This window comes from Phocoena phocoena, chromosome 4 (assembly GCF_963924675.1).
Source record: "Phocoena phocoena chromosome 4, mPhoPho1.1, whole genome shotgun sequence".
Classification (NCBI taxonomy): domain Eukaryota; kingdom Metazoa; phylum Chordata; class Mammalia; order Artiodactyla; family Phocoenidae; genus Phocoena; species Phocoena phocoena.
In genome coordinates, this window is record NC_089222.1 from 74,809,642 (window position 1) to 74,836,732 (window position 27,091).

At 42.0% G+C, this 27,091-nt stretch overlaps 1 protein-coding gene and 2 pseudogenes across 1 annotated transcript in view; 1 reads left to right on the plus strand and 2 right to left on the minus strand.

Annotated features, from left to right (window-relative positions):
• Nucleotides 1-698: 698 nt before the first annotated feature.
• IQCG (IQ motif containing G) overlaps nucleotides 699-27,091 on the minus strand; it is a 39,912-nt gene continuing 13,519 nt past the window's right edge. The window contains exons 7-11 of the mRNA XM_065876585.1: nucleotides 14,555-14,716; nucleotides 13,470-13,544; nucleotides 3,811-3,942; nucleotides 2,613-2,714; nucleotides 699-1,191 (exon numbers count right to left, since the gene is read on the minus strand). Coding sequence (XP_065732657.1) covers nucleotides 1,051-1,191; nucleotides 2,613-2,714; nucleotides 3,811-3,942; nucleotides 13,470-13,544; nucleotides 14,555-14,716 — 612 coding nt within the window. The 3' untranslated portion in view covers nucleotides 699-1,050. The remainder of the gene's footprint in view (nucleotides 1,192-2,612; nucleotides 2,715-3,810; nucleotides 3,943-13,469; nucleotides 13,545-14,554; nucleotides 14,717-27,091) is intronic.
• Nucleotides 16,077-17,469, minus strand: LOC136122577 (heterogeneous nuclear ribonucleoprotein K pseudogene; annotated as a pseudogene).
• Nucleotides 21,246-22,445, plus strand: LOC136122570 (epsin-1 pseudogene; annotated as a pseudogene).

Here is a 27,091-nt window from a genome sequence, read left to right on the forward strand (position 1 = left end):
AAAAGGGAACCCTCTTGTACTGTTGGTGGGAATGTAAATTGATACAGCCACTATGGAGAACAGTATGGAGGGTCCTTAAACAACTAAAAATAGAATTACCATATGATCCAGCAATCCCACTGCTGGGCATATACCCAGAGAAAACCATAATTCAAAAAGACACATGCACCCCAATGTTCATTGCAGCACTATTTCCAATAGCCAGGTCATGGAAGCAACCTAAATGCCCATCGACAGACAAATGGATAAAGAAGATGTGGTACATATATACAATGGAATATTATTCAGACAAAAAGAAATGAAATTGGGTCATTTTTGGAGACGTGGATGGACCTAGAGACTGTCATACAGAGTGAAGTCAGAAAGAGAAAAGCAAATATTATATATTAACGCATATATGTGGAACCTAGAAAAATGGTACAGATGAACCAGTTTGCAGACCAGAAATAGAGAAACAGATGTAGAGCACAAATGTATGGACACCAAGGGGAGAAAGTGGCAGGGGGTGGTGGTGTGATGAATTGGGAGGTTGGGATTGACATGTATATACTAATATATATATAATAGATAAGTAATAAGAACATGCTGTATAAAAAAATTAATGAGATGCCAAAAAAAGAGTGTCATTTATGACACTCTTTGCTCCTAAGTGCCGTTTTTCACTATAGGCAAGTTGAATAAAGTCAGAATCAGAGACATTACAGGAATTACTGAAGTTTTAATGTATCACTATAACTAGGATTATGTACTTTTTTTCTGGTGAGAAAGAGCGAGAGGAATCTTCACAAGACTCCTAGAAATATTTCTTCCCAGGAATTTTTTTTTCAAGTTATGAAGAAGCTCTGAATCCACAGTATAATCCTAATTAAGGGTTTGAAAACTAGTATAACAGTCAAGGTGACCTAGTATAACTAGGCCTCACCTGAGAATGTCCAAATAAGAAACAACCTGTAGATGAGTTATCTGTGATGGTAAAAGATGTTTCTTACTCCCTTCAGGTCCTCCTTCCGACCTCCAAAACACCAGCAGAAAAGACAGAAGATAACTTGGTCACTTCTTGCCTCTCCGCTTGTCCTTGTCTTTGCCTTTACCTTTACCTTTTGAATCCTTGCCATCATCTTTGTCCTTCTTGGGCATTCTGAAACCACCAATTTCCTTCCGCACCACAGTGCCTCGCCACCAGGCCTGGAGCTGGAAGAGGACAGGGAAGCGGGTACAATTTGTAGTATGCCTGACAAGCTGCATTCTTTCTACATAAGGGGATTGTTTCTTCATAAACTAACTTCTGTGAAGATGGTCTCTGAGACACAGAAGTGGCCAAGCATGCTATCCTTGAGCAGTGCTTGCCTGTTGTGCAGGACTCAGAGCTTAAGCCCTGGACTCTAAAGTTTTCAAGGAGTAAAACTAAAGAAAAGGGATCTGATTAGGCCTATCTTTCCTTTACACTTAGAAACCTGAGTCCCTTGTACTGCTGCTCTTTATGAACTTCCAAGTTCCCCAAATCTAACAACCATTTGATCCAAAAGCGATGCTAGTTACCTGGACCACAGGCAAAAGCAAGCACTCAGTCAAAAATGTGCAGATAATCTAGTGATTTCAGTAGGTTTCCTGGTGCATTTCAATCTCTAATGATTGATGAAAGGATCAAAACTCCCCTTCAAAAAGGATTTAGTTAGCTCCCTTGAATATCTTAGTCATTAGACACAACTGTTCTAAATACAGTCTGGTCTACTTTCAAATCAGATTAAGCTTCAAAGACTGGGAGCAAATCCACTAATGAAAAGAAAACAAAAATGGTCCTCAGCTACCTCTTACCGTTTTGCTCTAAATCGAGGAATCCTGACAAATAGAAAACACCAGAGAAGCTCAATAAATACTTGCTAACTACACATCTGACTCCTAATGGAAAGCTCAAGTTTGGGTTTAAATACCTGGTCCTGAATGTACTTCAAAGTTTACTGTCTTAATACACCCCCTAATATACATCCTAAACCACAGCTTGCACACTGTAGGGTCTCAGCAGATACTCCTCTTTCAGAGAGAAGAGCAATTGTCAAAACTACAGTTTTAGTCCAGCTGACGTTATTCTTGCTTGAAAATATTTCCCAGAATCTGACTTGCCAGTTTCATCATCACTAATATACACAAGTTCATATAAAACTCTCTCTCTTTTTTCCTGAACTGCTACTTAATCACCTTCACCTTTTTTGAAAACAGCTCTTGATCTGAACCTAGCAGATAGCCTGGACTGATTTATAAATAGGATTTTAAGAAGTAGTAGTATATTAAAAAGAATTCCTTTAAGAGCTGTTTTGGTTAGAACTAGTATTCATAAGTTTGACCTCTGGGCACAAGTTCTAGGTTTTGCTTCCACTGCTAACCACCTCTTCCTTCCTGGATTAAAAATTGGGGGCATGTCCTTTTCTCTTAACTGTCTCCCTGCACCACGGGCCGTGTGTTGGCAAAGCCCAATTTTTAGGCCATGCTTCCTCACAGATTCCCTGTCCCACGTGTGATAATAAACGAGAGATGCTCTGCATTCCTCAGTGTTTGGCCAGCTACAGAATTGAAAAAGCCCCAAGATGCCAATTACCAAGGTGCCAGTTTTCTACCTTTATGCTGCTCTCTAATTCCAAGTGATCCTGTTCTATCTTCTTCCGGGTCTTCTCCTTTTCTATACGATCTTCAATGATGACTTGTTCATATTCCCTTATCTGCAAAAGTAGACATCAATCATATGTTACAGAATTTGCTCACTAAGCTGTGGTCCAGCCAGCCCAGGTTTTTTGTGTTCTTTTTTTTTTTGTCTGCACCACATGACTTGTGAGATCTCAGTTTCCCAACCAGGGATTGAACCCCAGCCATGGCAGTGAAAGCCTGGAATTCTAACCACTAGACCACCAGGGAACTCCCCAGCCCTGCATTTTTAATATAAAACTTTAAAATGAACCATGCCAGAACTTCCCTGGTGGCACAATTGTTAAGAATCCACCTGCCAATGCAGAGGACACAGGTTCAAGCCCTGGTCAAGGAAGATCCCACATGCTGCGGAGCAACTAAGCCCGTGCGCCGCAACTACTGAGCCTGCGCTCTACAGCCCATGAGCCACAACTACTGAAGTCCGCACGTCACAACTACTGAAGCCCACGCGCCTAGAGTCCGTGCTCTGCAACAAGAGAAGCCACCGCAATGAGAAACCCACGCACCACAATGAAGAGTGGCCCCTGCTCGCCGCAACTAGAGAAAGCCCACACGCAGCAATGAAGACCAATGCAACAAATAATTAATTAATTTTAAAAATTGCCCTCTTCTTTAAAAAAAAAATGAAATACTAACTTGATGTGTGGCTAATGACATCAAAATAATTAATTTTAAAAAACTAATAGAATGTATACCTACAAATAGCAGCCATCTTTTAAAAGAGAAATTTGAGAAGTTCTACATCTATTCAATGATGAAACCATAATCAGAAGCTTTTTATAAATCATCATTTATAAATTATCTTCAGAGGTCATAAAGTAGAAATAAAAACAGTATCTAGCTCAAGGAGTTTGGGGAGGGTTAAATAAGTTAGTTATACATGTAAAATACTAGAAAAGTGCCCGGGACAGATTAAGCAATATAAAGTGTCGGCTGCTGCTATTATTGTCCCCATCAACGAGGACGTCATCATCATCATCAAGAAAGAATCCTAGTGGTTTACAGGCATACCACGTTGTGACCAAAAAGAGTATCCCCCAGCTACTGTTGCTTAGCTACCACCCACTCCTCAGTGCTCTGCCTTACAGTATTAAGCCTCTGCTTCCTTACCGTCTTTGCAAGTTCTTGAAGGTGTGCTAAGTCACTGGCCTTAGCAGCTTTGAGAGCATTTAGTTCATTCTGTTTCATTTCTGTGTCCTTATCAAATTTCTCCATCCAGAACTCTAGCTTCTCCTCAAGTTTCTACTTGGAAAAAAACATTAAAATATGACTCTACCAGACACAAAACAGTATATACTGTATGAAGTCATTTATATAAGGTAGAAGTACAAGCACAACTTTTCTATAGTGATAGAAGTCAGAATAATGGTTACTTTTGGGGGGAGGGTTAGTTTATTGATTGGGAATGGGGCAGGAGGGAGACTTCTGGGATGCTGTAAATGTGCTCTATGTCTCTATCTGGATGGTGGTTACAGGGGTGCTTAGCCATATTCATCAAACTATATACTTAATATTTTTGTACTTTGTGTGTGTTATTATCAATTTTAAAACAGGTGGGGGGGACTTTCCTGGTGGTCCAGTGGGTAAGACCCTACACTCTCAATGCAGGGGGCCTGGGTTTGATCCCTGGTCAAGGAACTAGATCCCGCATGCATGCCGCAACTAAGAGTTTGCATGCTGCAACTAAGAGTCCACGTGCTACAACTAAGAAGTCCACATGCCACAACTAAAGATCCCACATGCTGCAACCAAGCTCCCGCATGCCACAAAATAAATAAATATTTAAATATTTTTTTAAATAAAATGGGGGAAAAGGGCCTTCCACGTGTCTGGATAAGAGAAGTTGCAGTGAAGAGGAAAGGAATAAAGGGTAGGTAGAAATTCTGAAAGGTAGGAATGGCATCAGTCATCTCTTTGATTGCCAAGACTAAATAATAGTCGAGAAGTGTACAATGTTTTCAAAATTCTAAAAGACAATAAATGTGAATCTAAGATTCTATTCCTAGCCAGCCTCACATTTAAATGTGAGGGGAAGAAAGAAATATACCTGGTCTTTCTGAAAGAGTTACTCAAGGATATACTTTATTTTTTTAATATATTTATTTAAATAATTTATTTGGTTGCTCCAAGTCTTAGTTGCGGCTTGCGGGCTCTTTAGTTGAGGCTTGCCACCTGCTTAGTTGCAGCTCACTGGCTCCTTAGTTGTGGCATGTGAACTCTTAGTTGCGGCATGCATGTGGGATCTAGTTCCCTGACCAGGGATCAGACCTGGGCCCCCTGCATTGGGAGCAAGGAGTCTTATCCACTGCACCACCAGGGAAGTCCCTCAAGGATATACTTTAGCAAAATAAAATGAAAGAGATATGAATAAGAAATAGTAAAATGTATATTTAAGCTATATGTCATAAATTTTTAGTAATAAATCATAATCTGGAACTAAATCCCAAATTAGGCAGTATAGTCTAGTGGAAAAAGCACAGGCTCTGAAGGCAGATTGCCTAGGCTCAACTCCCAACTTTGGCACTCAAACAAGTTTACTCAACTCTCCAAAGCCTCAGTTCTATCAACTGTAAAATAGAAATATATAGTGAATGATTTCAACATGGGATGTAGGAGAGGAAGAGAAGAGGTAAGTAAAAGCTTTGCCTTAATAAAGGCAAGTAGATAGAGATATTGATTAGATTTAATAGAAAGAACAAAGCTAAATGTTTAAGGGTTACCACTGCAAGAAAAGAATGTATGACAAACTCCTGAAGCATGTACCTCAAGAATGAGACATCAAGAGGAGCCTTTAGATGGTATGTAAACATGATATTTTAAAAAATCAATCACAATCCATGATTCTGATTAACTTAGAGCCTGTCCGTTTGCTGCAATCATGTCTTTAACATCTTTCTAAATCTTAACACTTTCGTTTTCTTTTAATCAAAAAAAAGAGAACAGGCTCCAGGCAGGCAAGATGAGCTGGCTGAAATGTAATAACATCATCTGATATTTCTTGCACTTCTATTTACATTAATTTCTATTTACAGCAAATGATACTGGCTTTCCTTTTATAGCAATAATATTATCTTAACTGAAAATAAATTGATATAGTTGTTTAGGTGAATAACTAACTAGAAAATAGTAGTAATGCAGGTGGTATGCAGATATTACAAAACCAGGAAAGCGGTATGCAAATAGTTGAAGTTTGCACTAGAAAGCTGGAAATCAAGAAATAAAAATTCGATCAATTCCACTATTGGATGAGAATCTGCCTTCCAATGTAGGGGACACGGGTTCGATCCCTGGTTGGGGGACTAAGATCCCACATGCTGTGGGGCAAATAAACCTGCGCACCACAACCACTGAGCCCGCGTACTCTGTAGCCCACGTGCCACAACTAGAGAAGCCCTCACGACACAACAAAGAAGAACCCACGCGCCACAACAAAGACCCAGCACAGCCAAAAAAATAATAAATAAAATAAAATAATTTTAAAAAGGAAAAAAAAAAAAAAGGAGAGCAACAACTAGAAAGCTTGAAAAGCAGGAAACATAAAATAATATGGAAACAGGACTTCCCTGGTGGCGCAGTGGTTGGGAGTCTGCCTGCCGATGCGGGGGACGCGGGTTCGTGCCCCAGTCCGGGAGAATCCCCCATGCCTCGGAGCGGCTAGGCCCATGAGCCATGGATGCTGAGCCTGCGCATCCGGAGCCTGTGCTCCGCAGCGGGGGAGGCCACAACAGTGAGAGGCCCACGTACCGAAAAAAAAAAAAAAATATATATATATATATATATTATATATATATGGAAATATCAAGTATAAACAAATGAAAAATCCCAATAAAATTAACTGGAGTAAATTCCCCTATCAAAAAAAACCTCTCAGATTTTTTTGATCCAACTATGAGCTATTTTTAAAAACCACAGTTAATATAATCAAAGCAAAAAGAAAGCAGGTTTGGCAATTAATATCTGGCAAAACAGAACTCAAGCCAAGAATAATTAAATGAGACAAAAAGGGATATTTTAAACTGATAAAAGGCAAGCTTTATTAAGAAGATATTACAGTTATAAACTTTTATATTCTAATAACATATTTTTGGAATATATAAAGCAAAAAATTAGAAATGTTAGAAATTGACAGATCCACAATCATCTTAGGAGACTATCACACCTCTCTGAAATTAATAGCTCAGGTAGACCAAAATAAATAACAATATGAAGAATTTGACAGCTAGACTAATAGACAATTCCACAACTTTGTACCTAACAGAGAAAACATTCTTTTAAAATACCCATGAAATAGTCATATAATGTGAGCATATATGAAGCCCAAGTAAGAGCTCTACAAATTCCAATAAGCATAACTCTTATATTTCACATTCCTAGACCATAATGGAAGACAGTAAGAGTGTAAAGGTCAAAGCATTGCTGTGAGCAATAGAAAGACAGCCTACACTCTTTCCTCTCCAACCTTAACTACTTGGACAATTAAAAAACACCCTATTAATAAGGGGAGGGGGAAGGGTAAGCTGGGACAAAGTGAGAGAGTGGCATGGACATATATACACTACCTACCAAACGTAAAATAGATAGCTAGTGGGAAGCAGCCGCATAGCACAGGGAGATCAGCTCGGTGCTTTGTGACCACCTAGAGGGGTGGGATAGGGAGGGTGGGAGGGAGGGAGACGCAAGAGGGAAGAGATATGGGGACATATGTATATGTATAACTGATTCACTTTGTTACAAAGCAGAAAGTAACACACCATTGTAAAGCAATTATACTCCAATAAAGACGTTAAAAAAAAACCCTATTAAATAACTAGGGTTAAAAAGGAAATAACAAATAATAATAACAACAACAAAAGGAAATAACAAATTGTAAACTAAAAATTATGATGCCTACAATTTACTTTTAAAGGCCCAGAAAAGGTAAGATGGATTAATGGAGGAAGGATGTATAGACGTGATAAAGCAAGAATAATAAAATGTGAATGGTAGAATCATAACTAGAAGATGGGCTTTAGGGCATTCACTGTAAAATTCTTTCAACTTTGTGTATATTTGGAAACACTCATAATAAAATGTTGGGGAAAAATAAATAAATTTCAAATTATTTGGAAAGGAATGACAATGTAAGCATTATTTATTAAAACTTCAGACTGTACTCAGAAAAGTGTTGGTTTATATGCATTTACAAGAAAATAAGGGACTTCCCTGGTGGCTCAGTGGTTAAGAATCTGCCTGCCAAATGCAGGGGACATGGGTTCAATCTCTGGTCCAGGAAGATCCCATATGCCGTGGAGCAACTAAGCCCGCAAGCCACAACTACTGAGCCCGCGTGCTGCAACTACTGAAGCCCATGCACCGACAGTCCGTGCTCCAAAACAAGAGAAGTCACTGCAATGAGACGCCCACGCACCAAAATGAAGAGTAGCCCCGCTCACTGCAACTACAGAAAGCCCGTGTGCAGCAACAAAGACCCAACGCAGGCAAAAATTTTTTAAAAAGAAAATAATAAAATTTGAAAATAAATGAATTGAGTACTTAAGAAACTAGACAAAGATTAGCAATATAAGCTCAAAGAAAATAATTATACATAATTATAGTAACTATATAATTAAATAATTATAAATAATACATGAACATAATTACTCAAAATTAAAGCAAAAACCAATGTGACAGGGAACAAAACAGATTTGCTCAATAAAACCAAAAGATGGATTTTATGAAGACCAATAAAATGGTCAAACCTTTGACAAAGCTCAGCAAGAAAATGGGAGAAAAGACACAAATTTTTTAAAGTAAAGGATGGAAAAGATAACTTCAGAAATAATAGAAAAATTTAAACTGTAAGAGACTATAGATCATGTTTATACTAATAAATTTGAAATGAACGTTTTAATGAAATGGATTATTTTCTAGGAAGATATGTTACCAAAAATCACTCAAAAAGAGTTTTTTTTTAAGTAAAGACATCAGTAATCATTTTAAAAAATGGAAAAGGGAGCCAAATATCTCCTTTAAAATGATACCCAGCAAGACTGTTTATGACTGAATTTACCAGTTTCAAGGAACAAATAGTAATCTATTTTGTTCTATTTTTATTTTGTAGGTTTCAGAGTATAAAAAGATGAAAAGCTTCCCAATTCAAACTGCCAAGCTAGCATAACTGATCACAATACAACAAAGAAGCACCAAAAAATGAATCTATAGGTTAATCTCATTTATAGAATATATAAATACAAAATAAAAATCTACAATTCTAACTGTCTAGTAAAAGAATAATAAATTATGAACAAGTAGGATTTATCCCCCAAATTTAAGATGAGTCAACATCAACAAATCTATTAATGTGTTTTAAGTTATTAACATATTAAAAGAGAAAAAGATCATCTCATCTCAATGGATTAAAAAAAATCCATCTCATAAATCTGAATGCTCATTCCCGATTAAGAAGAAAAAAAAAACTTAATATATAACTAAAAGGAAACTTTATTAACTTGATAAGGTTTACCTCCCATAAACCTACAGTGCAAACGTCATACGATCCCCATTTGTGCCAATTATCAAATCACCATCCTCTCAGCTCCAAATCATCCTTCACTGACCCCACTTTGTGAAACTTGGTGCTTGCCGTAAACATTTGTTTTGCAAGCTTGCAAAATGTGAAGCTTTGTCAGTAGAGGGCGCCAGAGGGATATGACAGAAGAGCTTCTCTCCTTGGTTCCAGTGTGCTTCCTCTTTTGTTTCAGGGGCACAGCTCACTGTGGCATGGGTGTGGGACATTCAGTGGCACTTGTTCACCAAGTTTTGCTGACACAGCAGAAGGATTCTTGCTTGCCAAACACAGTCCACAGTTCCCTGCTTGCCAGCTTTACCCTACTAGCTGTAAACCAGCTCTGACCCAGGGCAACAAAGCAAACATCCTTCCTTGCATACTGTCCTTTAGCCCTAGAGTTCTCTTTTATCCCTCCTTTGTAGCCAATTCCTCTGGGTCTGTGAATTTACTTAGTCTGGAAACTGGATGAGAGGTCTTGACTCTTCATTGTGGTGACTCAAATCAGGTTTTTGGCAACTAGACTTGGACCTTTTTCTGTTATATAGATCAAGTAATGCTTTATCAGGCTGCCCATCAATTTTGTTCCTAGAGATACCACAATTAATTAGTCATTGCCAAACAACCCTGTGGGCAAAGGCTTTCTGATTACCAGTACCTCTCTGCTGTGCTCCATGGCAATCGTGTCCACCTTCGCTTTGGTAGTCAGGTGCTGCCACATGTCCTCTGGCACTCCACGAGCCCATCATCCCCACCAGGTGTTCCCATTCTAAGTTGCAGGGTCCTATTCTTTACCAAGGAACCCTAACTTGCACACGAGAAACTTGGCATGACTATGAATTCATGTGTAATACTGACTGAAACATCATTAAAACCAAGAATAGAAAAACGGGGCCACATTATTATTACTACTACTACAAAACACTACACTTGCCACTCTATCTGTACAATAAGCCACAAAATGGAAATAGACATATAAATAATGAAAGGGAAAATATAAAATTGTTATTATCTACAGTCAATAAGATTTTCTACCTAGAATATCCAAATGAATCAACTGAAAAACCATTAAAACTAATATGAGAGGACATAAGGAATCTAGAACAATATTACAAAAATGAGTAGAATTTCCATATACCATGCACTTAGAGACATGTCCACTGACAGAAGGATGGTTACCTAAATTTTGGTATAACCCCCTCATGGCATGTTATATAGCAATTGTACTGCCTTAGAAAACATTAAAGACAGGGACTTCCCTGGTGGTACAGTGGTTAAGAATCTGCCTGCCGGGCTTCCCTGGTGGCACAGTGGTTGGGGGTCCGCCTGCCGATGCAGGGGACTCTGGTTCGTGCCCCGGTCTGGGAGGATCCCGCATGCCGCGGAGCGGCTGGGCCCGTGGGCCATGGCCTCTGGGCCTGCATGTCCGGAACCTGTGCTCCGCGGCAGGAGAGGCCACGGCAGTGAGAGGCCCGCGTACCGCAAAAAAAAAAAAAGAATCTGCCTGCCAATGCAAGGGACACAGGTTCAAGCCCTGGCCGGGGAAGATCCCACATGCCGCAGAGCAACTAAGCCCATGCGCCACAACCTAAGCCTGATCTCTAGAGCCTGCAAGCCACAACTACTGAGCCCACATGCCACAACTACTGAAGCCCACATGCCTAGAGCTTGTGCTCCACAACAAGAGAAGCCACCGCAATGAGAAGCCCGTGCACCGCATCGAAGAGTAGCCCCCGCTCGCCATAACTAGAGAAAGCCCATGCGCAGCAATGAAGACCCAACACAGCCAAAAATAAATCTATTTTTTTTAAAAAAGAAAACATTAAAGACAAAGTAACTTCTTTTAAAAAACCGAGTCTGGAAAAACATATATAGTATGATCCCATTTATGTCAAACACAAATATAAATAAATACTAAAAACAAGTATTTAGGTACATACACAAATATGTACATGAAAGGAAAAGAATATGGAAGAAATCTTTGGAAAGGGAAGTGATTAAGACAGCTTTCGCTTTTTGAAAATCTATGTATTTCTGTACTGTTTCCAATTTTTCGTTAAAAAGTATTTGTGTATCACTTGTGTTATTAGGGCCGAAGATGTGAGGGACACTAACTTCATGCATCCAACATCCATTTATCCACCCACTCATCTGATCGTCATCAAATACCTGCTATACTTCTAACATTTGAAACAGGTAACATGACACATAATCCTGAAGTTACAGGGGTACAGGTTCTAATAGCCTACTGATATATTTTTCAGTAAAGGCCTGTGAGATAGCATCTAGAAATTATTTTCTTTAACCACAGATTTAGAATTATTTGCTGAAAATTCATCCAGTTTCTCAAAGGCAGGCTATATCATAAGTAAGCTGGAGATGTTTTCCTTATTCATCCAACAGGGATATTTTGAAAGGTTCCATTCAGCTTGGTTTGTTATTAGTATTGGAAATACTAATTAAAACCATTCAGTCATATATAATTCAGACAAGAAGAAATGAAATAAGTAAATAAATACATGGAAAAATGGTCAATTCTATTAGTAAGCAAAAAATGCAAAATAAGACAATTCATTAAATTAGTAGACTTTTAAAAATATCTAAAACATTGCAGTACACTGTGGGACAGGACCAAAGATGGATGGAGTGATAGAATTGAGGAATGTTAAGCCCTCTGTCATAAAGCAGACCAGTGCCTTTGTAGAAGGAGTGAAAATGCGCATTTATAAGCCCCTAATGGATCGTCCTAAATGCCAAGGATTAGAATCCCGGATCCAGCATTTTGTATGTAGGGGATGCACGGAGCACCCACATTTATTCCCTGAGGAAGAAACAAAAGCCAAAAGGGACTGTAATGACACACTAGAGGAAGAAAATACTATTTTGGAGAAACCAACAAAGACAGTTTGTGTTGATACAGAAATTAAAAGCATCATTTAACCACAGAAAACTCACCAAGATCTAGGAGGCAACAAAAGACTATTAGGCTAAAGAAGTTCTTGCTTGAATAAGAAAGAATTTAAACATTCTTTCATTCCTGTCCAAAAGAATTAGAGATGGAAGAAGCAAAAAGCAATTTTAAAATGGACATATATTTACATACACCTGGAAAACTGTGCCTTGTGTTCAAATTCATTAAAGCCAGATCCTGTAAGTAAAAAAAAAAAAAAAAAAAAAAATCGAAAACGGCTAGTTCTATTGAGGATACCTTGAAATTAGTGCTTGCATAAATTGCTGATGTCAGTGTAAAACAGAAAGTACTAGCACTATTTATCAAAAGTCACAAAATAACAGACTCTCTGAATTAATAATCTCATGCTTGAGATTTACTTTTAGTAAGTAATTGCAATGAATAAAACAGTTATTTGGGCAAAGCTTTCATTACTGAATTATTTATAATAATGAAACTTTGGAAATAATCTAAATATCCAAAACAAAAGAGTAACAAATTATGGAATAACCATTCAATGGAACATTATAAAACCACTTAAAATTATTTTATGAAGAGACTACAATAAAATGGAAAAATGAGTAAAAAACCAACTGGCAAATTTTTTTAAATTAATTAATTTATTTTTGGCTGTGTTGGGTCTTCATTGCTACATGCAGGCTTTCTCTCGTTGTGGTGAGTGGGGGCTACTCTTCATTGCGGTGCACAGGCTTCTCATTTCAGTGGCTTCTCTTGTTGCGGAGCATGGGCTCTAGGCGTGCGGGTTTCAGTAGTTGTGGCATGTGGGTTCAGTAGTTGTGGCGCATGGGCTTAGTTGCTCCATGGCACGTAGGATCTTCCCAGACCAGGGCTTGAACCCGTGTCCCCTGCATTGGCAGGCGGACTCTTAACCACTGCGCCACCAGGGAAGTCCCCAATTGGCAATTTTTAAAAAATCTTCCCTCAACTAAGAATATGCTATTTTTATAATTTTAAGAAATCAGGAAATTTTAGTTTTAAATTATGACTATGAAGCAATATAGGAATAAGAAAAGTTTCTTATATAGTGCCAAATGATAAAGGTAGAAGACAAAATTTTACCTGTACTCAAATTACAGCTTTATAAAATATTTATCCAGATGGATAACTTTTAAAGAAAAGTGGGCTATACAGCTCATTTATTAGGCTGGTAGAATCATGGTTGATTTTTCGTTCCTTAAATTTTTTTTGCTGTCCTTGGTATTTTATAAGCAGGACACAAACATGTCAGAGGATAAGAAAGTTTTGGGGACCCACCTGCTGCTCCTTTCTAAGGAATATTTCAATCTCTGCATGAATCCGGTTCTCTTCTTCAGTTTTCAGCCTTAGTTTCTGTGAGAACAACAAGCCAAAGTCAGGAATTCTTCCCAATGGGGCTGAAAGTGAGTTCTCAAGATCAGGGGTGTAGCTGTGACAGTAGTACAGGTCTTCTCTACCAGCTGGGATCCTAAGATTCCGAGATATTGCTCCAGAGGAGCAATTCCGTTCCCTTCAACTCAATTCATGTTCACAACATGGCTGAGCCATGTCTGGCACTGTGCTAGAAACAGGCAGCTGCCCAGAGCAAAAGGGCCATAATCCTGTGGCCTGGAAACTGGTATCCATTTAAGGAGAGAAACAATGCTTCAAGGGCACAAGCTTCTCAGGCCTACAGAAGGAAATTCCAGAGTGCAAGAAAAAAGTTTGTTGTCATAGTATTAAGCCACACTTGGGAAGTAAGCTTTCAAATAAGTCAGAGAAAGGAGTCGCCTCCTGCACACAGGTGATACGCTCTACTGATGTTTGCTCCTTCTCGCCAACCACTTGTTCTTTTAGCCATTTAGTCTTCCTCCTCTAATGAGGGTCTACCCTTGTTTCTTTCTCCTGACATTTTTCACTGTGACTTCTCATTTCTGTAAATGTAGGTTTGCATGAAGTTCAGCCCTCTAGATTTTGTATTTCTTAATGGAGGGATGAAAGATACTGGTTGAGTGAGAAAAGTAGCAGCAAAAACCTGCAGTTACTGAACATCTTGTTTTGCCCTCTCCCTATAATTACCAGGAGAAATGGCAAGTGGTTTTATAAAGTAAGGATAAAGTGACCAAGAGAAGAAAGTACAACCAATTTTCAAAGTCATTACAAAAAACCAGGAGAGGTAAGCTACAGCCCATCAGAATCTCTGCCTGCAAAAAAGCAAGTCCTCATTCTTTTTTTGTTTTTAACCTCAAATGTTAGGGTTGCTGGAGAGAGAGAGCAAAGATTGGGAAAGTCTCCCTCACTCTCCTCCTTTGTCAGCTGAGGCAAATCAGGAGCGACAGCTTGACTGCCAGCTACCTGATTCATTCCTAATTAACAGTGATTACCTCAATCTCTTCCAGCAAGAGCTCCTCTGTTTTGCTACATTTCTTCTGGGTCTGGGAAATCTGCAGCTCAGCGTTTCTCTTCATATAGCGATTCTCCATGTTGGTTTTTGCCTTCATCTCTTGCAACTGGTCCTTGAGGTGAGCAATATATTCATGCCGACTCTGTAAAGGTAAGACCAGGTTTCTAAATTAAAATACATTCTACCTCCATTCAGCTCAGTGGCTTAAGCTTACCTTTTGTTCTTTTTTTTTATATATATAATTTAAGATTATTGTATTTCCTTACAAGAGGAATGTTTTAACAAATTTTACAGGTGTCAATCAACCCTCGTTCAAATTGGGCACACATCAAATCTAGCATTATGGGAGTTTTATTTGGAAGTGAACTTTTAACTATCAATACAAATGCCAAGATACTACACAAAACATCCACAGAAACTTTTTTCATCTTTTTTTGAATTGTTCACAAACATTTCCTACATAATCCAACATACAACAGAGAAATGGTACATTCTTTCTTTCAATTTGCATACAATGGAAAAACAAGAATATATATTTTTTTACAAAGTTTAACTAGTAGACACTACCAAGCTGACAGTTTAAGTCTATAAGTGAGAAATTATCTAATAAAAAATAATCAGAATTTATTTAGCATCAGTCACTTATATAACCAAGTATTATTCTGATTAATAAAACTTGCCACCATTAGGCTTCTGGTATATACTTATACCAACTACTCCATCTGTTGTATTGCTTCCCACCTTGGTTCTTCACAACTACAAACAGAAAATCGTTGCAAAGTAGGGGCAAGCATTTGCAAAAACAAAGAAAAATCTCCAGCTTATTAGAAGCATGAATGTGTGGTGGAATTTCCTCCCAAGCAATGGACTTTCAAATCACTTAAGAAATCACCAGAACTGAATGTGTCAAGATATTTGCCTAAGTCCAAGAAGAGATGCATTTATTTATATCCAAAAGAGGAGTGAAAATTAAACTTAGTGTTTAGTTTGGGGGCAGGTTGGGGGAATTCAGCCATTTAAAAAATGACCATCTTAAAAAAAAATGACCACCGGGCTTCCCTGGTGGCGCAGTGGTTGAGAGTCTGCCTGCCGATGCAGGGGACGCGGGTTCGTGCCCCAGTCCGGGAAGATCCCACATGCCGCGGAGCGGCTAGGCCCGTGAGCTATGGCAACTGAGCCTGCGCCTCCGGAGCCTCTGCTCCGCAACGGGAGCGGCCACAACAGTGAGGGGCCTGCGTACCGCAAAAAAAAAAAAAAAAAAAAGTCACTCACTCTGCTGCTGTTTCAAAATTTCAATGTTCGTTTTTGCACACCCTCCCCCAACCCCCAAGCCTGTTTGTAAGGAACTAAAACATTACATCTGGTGAACAGCAAAGATTTCACTACACCTCAAATGCAGAACACCTATGAAGCAGAGGAATGTTGGCTTTTTAAACAGTAGCAGATTAAAAAAAAAAAAAAAAAAAAAAAAGATGCAGGACCCCTTCAGTTCTTCACTAGACTTAGAAAAACTTTCCAGAATACTGCTTCACACTATCCTGCAGCAAATCCTGAGCATTCTGTATCTGGTCCCGTGTTCCTGTAATGGTAATGATCCGATCTTCGGACCCTTCTAAAGGCTCATCAATTTTGATCGAAGCTCCTGACTCATGATGGATTTGTTTAATCCGCTGACCACCTTTGCCAATAATAGATCCAGCCAGATCTTTGGGAATAGTTACTTGTGTAGTAATAATAGGTCCACCAAGATCACCGTATGAGCCACGACCCCCTGCATAGGGATAACCATATCCAGAGCCACCCTGTGGTTCATAAGCCATCTGCCACTCTGACGGGCTCCATGTATCTACTGCAGAGTTCCAGGTTTCATCAGCACTGAAACTAACCACGCCATCATAACAGTCTCCAGCTCTCCCTCTTCTGTCATAGGCCATTAGCTCTCCTCCTCTAGGTGGTGGTGGTGGAGGAAGAGGAAGATTCCGAGCTCTGCCACCACCCGGGCCCCCTCGTCCAGGAGGAGGTGGAGGAGGTCCTCGACGAGGGCTCATATCATCATAATTCCTTCTGGATGGAGGCATGGGACACCCACCCCGACCAGGGGGCATTCTGTCCAAACCACCTCTTCCCGGCATGGGAAATCCCACGGGACGTCCATGGCGGTCATCAAATATCATTGTAAAACCACCATAATCATAGGTTTCATCGTAAAAATTGGGATCATAAGGCTGAGCATGTCCTTTGATGGGAGACTCTGATATAAGATCAAGGATGATCTTTATGCACTCTACAACCCTATCAGGTTTTCCTCCAATAAGAACAACTCTGTCAGAGTGGATTGAGGACACCATTCCTGGAAAAGCTTGATTGTTGTCTGAGTGTTCTCTCAAAGTTCTTTGATTTTAGCACCTTTGACCCCAATAATTCCTCCAGCCAGACTCTGATGAATCAAGAGTCTCAACTCGCAGTCAACGTCGCTTCCTTTATAGTGTTGGTAATTTAAGCATTCCACAGCATCAGATTCGAGTGGGAGCTGGCTGGTTGCAGTGGGTGATGGCAACTGCAGGCCCTCTTCCAAGATAAGGATGATTTTCTTCAGAATTTCTCCAATTGTTTCAGTACCAGCACTGTTACTCAATATGCACTCGGGGCCACTGCTGTCTGGGACTCAAACACTGGCATTGTAGTCTGTACGGAGAGCCTTAATATTCTTGCCTCCTTTTCCAATCACTGCCCCAGCATTCTTGCTCTGAAGCAGAAGGTGTAATTCAACCATCTCATCAGTGTTTCTAGATCTTTTAAAAGCTTGTTCGTCTTCCATATCTTCAGCAGGGCGTTTACCTAATTCACCATTGGTTTTGGTGTTGGGAAAGTTTCCTCTGGCTGTTCAATTTCCATTTTCTTGTATTAAAGGGGCACACCAATCAGTTATTAAATATATCTTTGCAGGGCAGAACTGAAGTGTTCTGGGCGGGACCAATTGACACCCTTGCGCTGCAGTAGCGGGGCAAGGCTACCGGCCTTATGCTGCTGTGCAGCCTCAGCCGGTCACAGCTAGACAGAGAACCTACCTTTTGTTCTTATATTTCAATAAGGAACTGGATCTATTTTTCTGCTATCACACTATGGGAAATTTACCCAATAATCATGGATGGTATAAATGAAAATGAAAGATAAGTAGTTCTCAGCATCAGGACTGTGAGATTCTTTCCTAGGCACACTATTTGGGTACCCTGTATCCACACAAATTTCCCATTACTATCTCATTTTGGTGGAAAGAGCACTGAACTAAATGATCAAAAGACCTAACTTCCCACCCAAGCCCCACCAGCTGTGTGAATTTGGCCACATCAGTTAAACTCTCTAAGTCTTACCTTCTTTAAAATAGAAACATTAATATCTACCCTGCCTGCAATATCTTAGCAAGTAATTATAAGGATTAATTGACAATATGTGTGAAAACTCTTCACAGGTTCCAAAGTGCTTGGCAATTTCTTTTCTTTCTTTAATTGAGTTAACATTGGTTTATAATATTATGTAAGTTTCATGTGTACATTATATTTCAACTTCTGTATACATTACAATGTGCTCACCACCAAAAGTTTAGTTTCCATTTGTCACCATACAGTTGACCCCCTTTACCCATTTCCCACCCCTAATCCTTTCCCCTTCTGGTAACCACTACTCTGTTCTACATGTTTGTTTTTGTTTGGTTTGTTCATCTATTTTTGTTTTGTTTGTTTGTTTTAGATTCCACATGAGTGAAATTATATGTTATTTATCTTTCTCTGTCTGACTTATTTCACTTAGGATGATAATCTCAGTGTCCATCCATGTTGTCACAAATAGCAAGACTTCATCCTTTTATGGCTGAGTAATATTCCATTGTATATATACTGTGTATATATATATATATATATATACCACATCTTCTTTATCCATTCATCTGTCAGTGGGCACTTAGGTTGTTTTCTTATCTTGGCTATTGTGGACAATGCTTCAATGAACATAGGGGTACGTATATCTTTCTGAATTAGTGTTTTCATGTTCTTTGGATAAATACCCAGAAGTGGAATAAATGAATGATATGGTAGTTTTATTCTTAATTCTTTGAGGAATCTCCATACTGTTTTCCATAGTGACTGCACCAATTTACTTTCCCACCAACAGTACACGAGGGTTCCCTTTTCTCCACATCCTTGCCAACACTTGTAATATCAGGCCTTTTTGATAATAAGTGCTTGGCAATTTAATGGCTTTGGTATTCATTTTTAAAATATTTATTATGTATCAGGCATTGGACTAGACTCTAGGTAAATAGTAAAGGCCTAAATAGACATGGTCCTTGCCCTCATAGAGCTTACAATCTAGTGGGAAAGATGTAATTAAAAGGAAACTTTTAGTTTTAAACTTTTTAAAATGTGCAATATGCTATGAAAGAAAAGGTTATGAGAGAAAATAACAAGAGAGACCTATGTTAGATTGGATAGTCCAAGAAAGGATTCTCTGAGAAAGGAATGTTTACTCTGACACCTGAAGGGTAAGAAAAGTGGGTTGCGCTTCCCTGGTGGTGCAGTGGATAAGAATCTGCCTGACAATGCAGGGGACACGGGTTTGAGCCCTGGTCGAGGAAGATCCCACATGCTGCGGAACAACTAAGCCCGTGTGCCACAACTACTGAGCACGTGAGCCACAACTACTGAGCCCGTGTGCCACAACTACTGAAGCCCACGCACCTAGAGCCTGTACTTGGCAACAAAAGAGGCCACTACAATGAGAAGCCCACACACTGCAATGAAGAGTAGCCCCCGCCCCTGCCCTGCTCTCCGCGCCCCTCCCGGGCGCCGGGGCGTCGGGGCCGTCGGCCTGCAGCCCTCAGTGCGTCCGCGCGTGCGCCCGAGAGCGGCCCCGCGTCCGCCGCTCGCGGCTCGGCGAGCGCCCCGCGACACGGAGGCCGAGCGGGGGCAGGGGGCTGCCCGCCATGACCCCCTGGAGCGCGGCGTGAGGGGACCGAGGTGAGCGCTGGCAAGGGCGCGGCGGGCGGGCGCGCTCGGGCGTCTCCGCGGCCTTTGTGTGTCTGCTCCCGCCCGGCCTGGGCCGCCCCCGGCTCTCCGTCTCTCCCGCGTCTGCCTGTGTCTGTGTGTCAGCGCCGCTGCCTCCCGCGGGCCTACCTTCTGCTCGTGTCCATGTCTCTTTTGGCGTTTTTGCAAAGCATTTCTCACCATGTGTCTGTCCCAGTCTTGTTCTGCCTTTCTGTCACGTTTCGGCGTCAGAGGGTCAGGATTAATGTTGGTGTCTCAGTTCGCCAGGTGTCTCTAGTCTCTGTGCATCTCTCCCCGCCGTATTCCCATCTCATTTTTGTCCTGGTACCCATGTCCTCCAAGCCCGAGTCCCTCTCCGCGGGTCTGTCGTTTGGTCTAGGGTCTGCCCCTTACCCCAGGTTCTTGAGTTAGTTTTGGTGAAGAACCCGGCTCTGGAATCAGAGGTCCACTTTTTGCGAGCCTGTAAGATTTGTCAGGCGATTTATCACCAAACCTTAGTTTCCTAGTCTTGAAAATTAGTGTGTTTATGTTTCCTGCGTAATAGGGCAGCTTTGCCTAATAACAGAGGTGATGCTTTTAAGTGCCTAACCCTGGCGCGTAGTAAGTGTGTAGTTAACTGCTGGGAGCTCTGGTTTCCATTATTTGTAGATTTTTTTGTTCCAGACAGATGACCTTTGATATCGTTTGATATCTGACTACCCCTTGGAGAATTTTGCCGTATGATTTGTCTTTTATTCGATCTAGTAATTCTCTTTGGGCTAAGCAATTTTGAAAAACGTAGTCTTGTTTTAAGCAGTATCTGTGAAGTTTTAGTTTTGCTGTGAAGGTGGAATATATCTTCTAATGCCCGTTAATATAAACACACGGTGTTAAGATAGCACATTTTCTGATGGCCACCCTTTTAGAAATAGTTCTATTTTTTCTCTGACAATAATAGTAGCCAACGTTATTGAACTACTACCCACGGGGCGCAGTGCCAAGAACTTTATGTATCCATTGTATTTAATCAACAGTTCTGCCGGGTGGAATCTTTTCCTTCATTTCAGAGTTGAGCAAACTGAATCTCAAACCCAGATTTCATGTTCTTCTCCATTTTTCTTGTCTCTTATTTCCCTGTCCCAGGTTACTGCCTCTTTTCATTTCAGGGTCGCCGTCTTTTCTCGTTGCCCGCCTGCTTCACTCTCTTCCCATGTTTCTTTATCTGTTTCTCTTGTCTTTGCCCAGCTCTCTCTGTGCCTCTTTTTCTTCTTCTCTCTCTTTCCCTTTCCTTTCAGTCTCCTACTGTTAGTTGTCAGATCAGCTCTTCGTCTTAGTGTGTCTGGCTGGGTCTGTCTTGGCACCCATGCCATCTCTTTTCAGCTGTTCACATCTGTCTCCAAGTGCGTGCTCTCCTGTGTTCAAGGCAGGGGCCAGCCACCTCCCTGGGGACTCAGGTTGTAGGAGATCTCCGTAGGTCTCTGCCTGTGGCTAGCGTGCTGGAAAGGTTGTAGACGGTGTGGTCAGAGCCTGCTCTGCAACTGGGCTGCTCCGGAGATGTGGTGACCTGCCAGTCCCTGCCGCGGCCTCCCTCCTCCCGCCGCCCCATCTCTGCATGCCTCGGAGGGCAAGCCCCCCTCCCCACCGCCAGCCACCATGTCGGCCTCCTCACTGCGGCGCCAGATGAAGAACATCGTCCACAACTACTCGGAGGCTGAGATCAAGGTTCGGGAGGCCACGAGCAACGACCCCTGGGGCCCGTCCAGCTCCCTCGTGTCTGAGATTGCCGACCTCACCTACAATGTCGTCGCCTTCTCGGAGATCATGAGCATGATCTGGAAGCGGCTCAACGACCACGGCAAGAACTGGCTGCACGTCTACAAGGCCATGACGCTGATGGAGTACCTCATCAAGACGGGCTTGGAGCACGTGTCAGAGCAGTGCAAGGAGAACATGTACGCCGTGCAGACGCTGAAGGACTTCCAGTACATGGACCGCGACGGCAAGGACCAGGGTGTGAACGTGCGCGAGAAGGCCAAGCAGCTGGTGGCCCTGCTGCGCCACGAGGACTTGCTGCGGGTGGAGTGTGCCCACGCGCTCAAGACGAAGGAGAAGCTGGTGCAGACCGCCACGGCCTCCTCCGCAGCCGTGGGCTCTAGGACCCCGCCCGAGGCAGAGCAGGCCTGGCCGCAGAGCAGCAGGGAGTAGGAGCTGCAGCTCCAGCTGGCCCTGGCCATGAGCAAGAAGGAGGCCGACCAGCCCCCGTCCTGCGGCCCTGAGGATGACGTCCAGCTGGCCCTTAGTTTGAGCCGTGAGGAGCACGAAAAGGAGGAGCGGATCCCCCGTGGGGACGACCTGTGGCTGCAGATGGCCATAGAGGAGAGCAAGAGGGAGACTGTGGGCCAGGAGGAGGGGAGCTGGAGCTGCTCACCGGAGAGGTACCCGCTCGCAGTCCCGGTGCCTTTGACATGAGCGGGGTTGGGGGCTCTCTGGCTGAGGCTGTGGGGAGCCCCCCCATCTGCAGCCGCCCCGACGCCCACGCGGAAGGTCCCTGAGTCGTTCCTGGGGCCCAGTGCCGCCCTGGTGGACCTGGACTCGCTGGTGAGCCGGCCAGGCCCCACGCCACCAGGAGCCAAGGCCTCCAACCCCTTCCTGCCGAGCGGAGGCCCAGCCACCGGCCCCTCCATCACCAACCCCTTCCAGCCTGCGCCCCCGGCGACACTCACCCTGAACCAGCTCCGGCTCAGCCCTGTGCCCCCGGTCACTGGAGCGCTGCTGACGTACATCTCTCCCCTTGGCAGGGGCCCTGGCCTGCCCCCCCATGATGCCCCAGGGATCTCTGGCCCCCAACACTAAACCCTTCCTCCTATAATCCAGGGCCGGAGGGGGCTTCCCCCATTCCTGCTCCCTGGGCGACCAGTGTTGTCAATGCATGTGAAGCGGGGGACCCCTGCCCCCACCCCAGCGTCCTTCCCCCTCCTGGGGCCCACTCACACTACACCCTCTCCCCACCATCCCCGACCCTGCCTCCCTCCCCGGAGAGAAACTGGACCTGGGGATGGGGAGGGATGCGGTCGGAGGGGGACCCCTGCCCACAGCATTAGAAGGGGGAGGGACAACGGGGGGGTCTCCCCACCCATCTCCCTCCCTCCCAACGCCTGACTGGCCCCTCAATCAGTGCTTGAGCCTCCTCGTCCCCTCATGCACCCTCAGTGAATCCTTGGTGATGATTTTGGCAACTTCAGGAATAAATGGCAATTCTTATGGGAAAAAAAAAAGAGTAGCCCCCGCTCGCCGCAACTAGAGAAAGCCCTCGTGCAGCAATGAAGACCCAACACAGCCAAAACTAAAGTAAAATTAAAAAAAAAAAAAGTGGGGTCGAGGGGAATTCTAAGAAAAAGGAAAAATGTATGCCAAAGTCCTGAGGCAGCAATAATGCCTGATTTTATGCTGATCTAGAGTTTCTTAAAGCAGTTTGCCCTTACCTCATCCTATTGACTCCAGCATGTATAATAAACATTTCCAATGCTGGAGCTGCCACAGAGGTATATAGCACTGGGTAGATGTTCTCAGAATAGGATTCCAAGAAGGAGTTATTTCCCCACTGGGCCTAGGGATTCTCATTTCCCTTAAATTTTGAGTGCTGGAAAACTGGAAGTAGAGATAGGTAGATAACATACATACATATAGAGATACATCTTATGTAAGCTAGAAGCCTGAGCCTTCAAGGAGAAGGTCGGCTGTTAAAGAGGAGTCCTTCACTTACCTCAGCTTTGCCATGATTATTGAGGTCAGATGCAGTAACCATGAAGGATATGAACCCACCCCTACTCATTTTGACCAGTCATAAAAGGAGTCAAAGGCCACAAGCTGGATGTCCTAGAACCCTAAAATCTTAACGGCAATATTGAGAGGGATCTTCTTAATGGTGCTCAGTTATTTTGAGTACAAACTCTTGTCTTTGACCCTCATAGTGACCATCTGTATTCTACGGCTGGATGAAGAGCATTTTGTACCTCTTCCTTAGCAGGAGTTAATCATGAAAATTTGTTTCTTACACCTGGGTTCACACGGATGTCTAGATTGGGTGGCCCGACATCAACTACAGTCCTACCGATTTCTCATCCTTTTGTTCTTCACTCAGCAACCCCATTGCCATCCATGGTCACTGACTGCACTTTGGAAAGCTCTGTGCTATCTTGGAAGCTTTGCATGATATCATAAAACATCCCTGAACTGCTCCACACTCCAAGCCATACTTTGTTTTTTTTCTCTGGCCACACTATTACTAATTTTCACGTTACCTCGCTCTTTTCTTCACTCATCCCCTCAGCTTTTTGCATTCTTTAATGACTAATTTCCTTTTGGGGGGCCAGAAATAGAAAGAGTACCAAAGAGAATAGGTTGACATGATGATGATGAACTCTAGGCTCCAAAATGGGTTAAAGAATTAAATACAGATATAGAAAACATGCTTGTTAAATTTGCAAACAACTCAAAGCTGGTATATGATACGTAAGAGACATTAGAATTCAAAACCCTGTTGATTATTAGAACTCTGGACTGACTCCAAGAAGAAGCAAAGATGAAAGTAAAGTCCTGATTTTGGTCAGAAGAATCTTGTAAGTTGAGAATTGTGAAGACCTAACTTGTCTTCCAACACTTTCATTAGAGGCTTACCCAGCTTCTAACATGAGAACCTGAGGTTAGGGCCCCACCACTGGTTGTTGTAATAGCAGCACTGTAAAAAGGTGCCTCCCTTCCCTTGTATTCTTTAGATTTCTCAGAGTCTTCCTTTCACTGTACTTCTTCTAATGGTTTGTCATCAGAATCTTCACAATCATGAAAGAATATTGCCATACAATATTGTGAAAAGCATTTGGAGTGCTTCCTCTTTGTTTATATTACCGCAATTTGTGGCACTGTATACTGTTTATATAACAGGGAAAAAATTCTCCCCTATCCTCTGTTGTGGTTAGACATCTATAATAGTGTGTACAGTTTTAGGCATCACATTTTTTTTAACATCTTTATCGGAGTATATAGTTATCACATTTAAGAAGTTTACTCAGAAGAGATTATCCAAGACAGTGAAGTGTGCAAAAATTTTAGTACAAAAGGAAAGAAAAGAGGAAACTGGTGTGATTGGAAAGGTAATAGTTCAAATGGAAATGAAAGCAGTGGGTGGAATTGGAGCCTGGACTTTAGAAGTTCTGACTTGATCATGCTTCATCTGCATTTTAGAACGGGAGACTATTTGACTCAGTTTATTCATAGACTCTCATAGAATCAGCCAGTATTCTTAGTTACAGACGGACAGGCAAATATAAATGTTAATTTAATACAGAACTCTATTTTTTTCCCGTGGCTTTTATCACTTTAATAGACCACATTTCCATTTTCCTTTTTCCATCCAACCAAAGAGGCAGCCTGAGGTATAAGACAAGTTCCATCTTCTCCAGCTCCCCAAAATTTCAGGAACCAGTACTCTCCTCCCTACTTTGTGTTCAATTATGAAAACAGACACTACCATTAAAAGCCTCTGGGGGAATTCCCTGGCTGTCCAGTGGTTAGGACTCAGTGCTTTAAGTGCCATGGGCCTGGGTTCAATGATCCCTGGTCGAGGAACTAAGATCCCACAAGCCCCACGCTGTGGCTGGGGAAAAAAAAAGACTTCTGCTCACAATATTGTGGCAGCCATCGGAGCGTTATTAACTCTAATTGGTTGACAGCTTCTTTCCATTACTAAAGCTTCTCTGAATTCAAATAACAAGTGCAGAAGTCTAGCTCTGAAGGCAGTTTGGGGATTTGGAAGTAAAGTTTGGTCTGCTTTGAAAACCCACAAATATGCTGCATCAGTCCATGATTGATCATGGAGAAAGCTCTAGACACCATGGACAACCAGGGTTATGATAATGGGTTATGGTGAAGGCAGATCTCCTCTTAGAATCTTAAAAGGAATTCATACAACTGAAGATCCTTGGCCTATAACTCAGTATTTCTATGCTGGATCTTTGTTGCATATTGGAAGATGAAGAAACGGCATGACACTTGGGTTCACTTATTAGTATGACTTAATCATGGTTTTACAGTCATAGCCTGTAAGCATTTTATATCTTCCTCTGTTTCCACACTGTCAACATGGAAGGCCGTAAGTTTGTGCAGAACAGCTGTACAGAGAAGAACCAGAGTAATCAGAGGCCCATGGCAATAGCGTTAAAACTAGATGCCTTTGACTTGGCACAGGGTAATTGAAGACAAATGTTATATAACCTTTTAAATAGTTACATAATATAATAACTTCTTTTTTCTTTTACTTATTTATTATTATTATTTTTAAGTTGCGTTGGGTCTTCATTGCTGCGCGCAGGCTTTCTCTAGTTGCGGCGAGCGGGGGCTCCTCTTGGTTGTGGTGCGCGGGCTTCTCATTGCGGTGGCTTCTCTTGTTGCAGAGCACGGGCTCTAGGCGTGCGGGCTTCAGTAGTTGTGTTATGTGGGCTCTAGAGCGCAGGCTCAGTAGTTGTGGCGCATGGGCCCAGTTGCTCCGCGGCATGTGGGATCCTCCCGGCCCAGGGATTGAACCAGCGTCCCCAGCACCAGCAGGCAGACTCTTAGCTGCTGCGCCACCAGGGAAGTCCCTCAAGTTCTCTTTAATGGTGTCTTGACTATTTTTGGTCCTTGGCATTTCAATATAAATTTTAGAATCAGTTTGTCAAGTCTCACAAAAATGAGTAAATAAGTAATTAAATTAAATCCAATCAAGATTCTGATTGGGATTGAATTCAATGTATCAATCAATTTTGGAAGAATCCACATCTTTTTAATATGGAGTCTTCCAATCCATAAACATAAACATAGTATATCCCTCCAATTATTTAAATATTATTTAATTTTTCAGTACTGTTTTATAGTTTTCTGCAAAGAAGTCCTGCACGTTTTGTTGTTGCCACTGGATTCATTGCTAGATAGTTGATATTTCTGATGATATTGTAAATATATATATTTCAATCTCTTTTTCTAAGTCTGCTGCTGATATGTGGAAAAGATACATTAATTTTTATATATTGACCTTGGGTCTCTCTTTTTTCCCCTTTAGTTTCATGAAAACACTGCTCCACTTATCTGGCTTCGTGTCCCGATGTTCAGAAGTCTAACAGCAACCTGATTTTTTTCCTTTGTGACTTTGTCGTTTTGCCTGGGGACCCAGTAGGAAGCTTCGTAAGGCAATTGCTCCCTCACATTCCAGTGATCTCCAGACATACTTTCACACACTCAAACCTGCCATCCTAATTACTGTCATCATTTTCTGACCCACAGGTCTCTAATATCCATGTACTTCCTAACTGTCTTCTTGTTTTCCAACCTTGACTTGACCACTGGTTTTTTAGTAACTCTAGGGATTTAACTTGATTTCATCTTGATAGCTTTTTTTTTTTTTTTTTTTTTGGCGGTATGAGGGCCTCTCACTGTTGTGGCCTCCCCCGTTGCGGAGCACAGGCTCC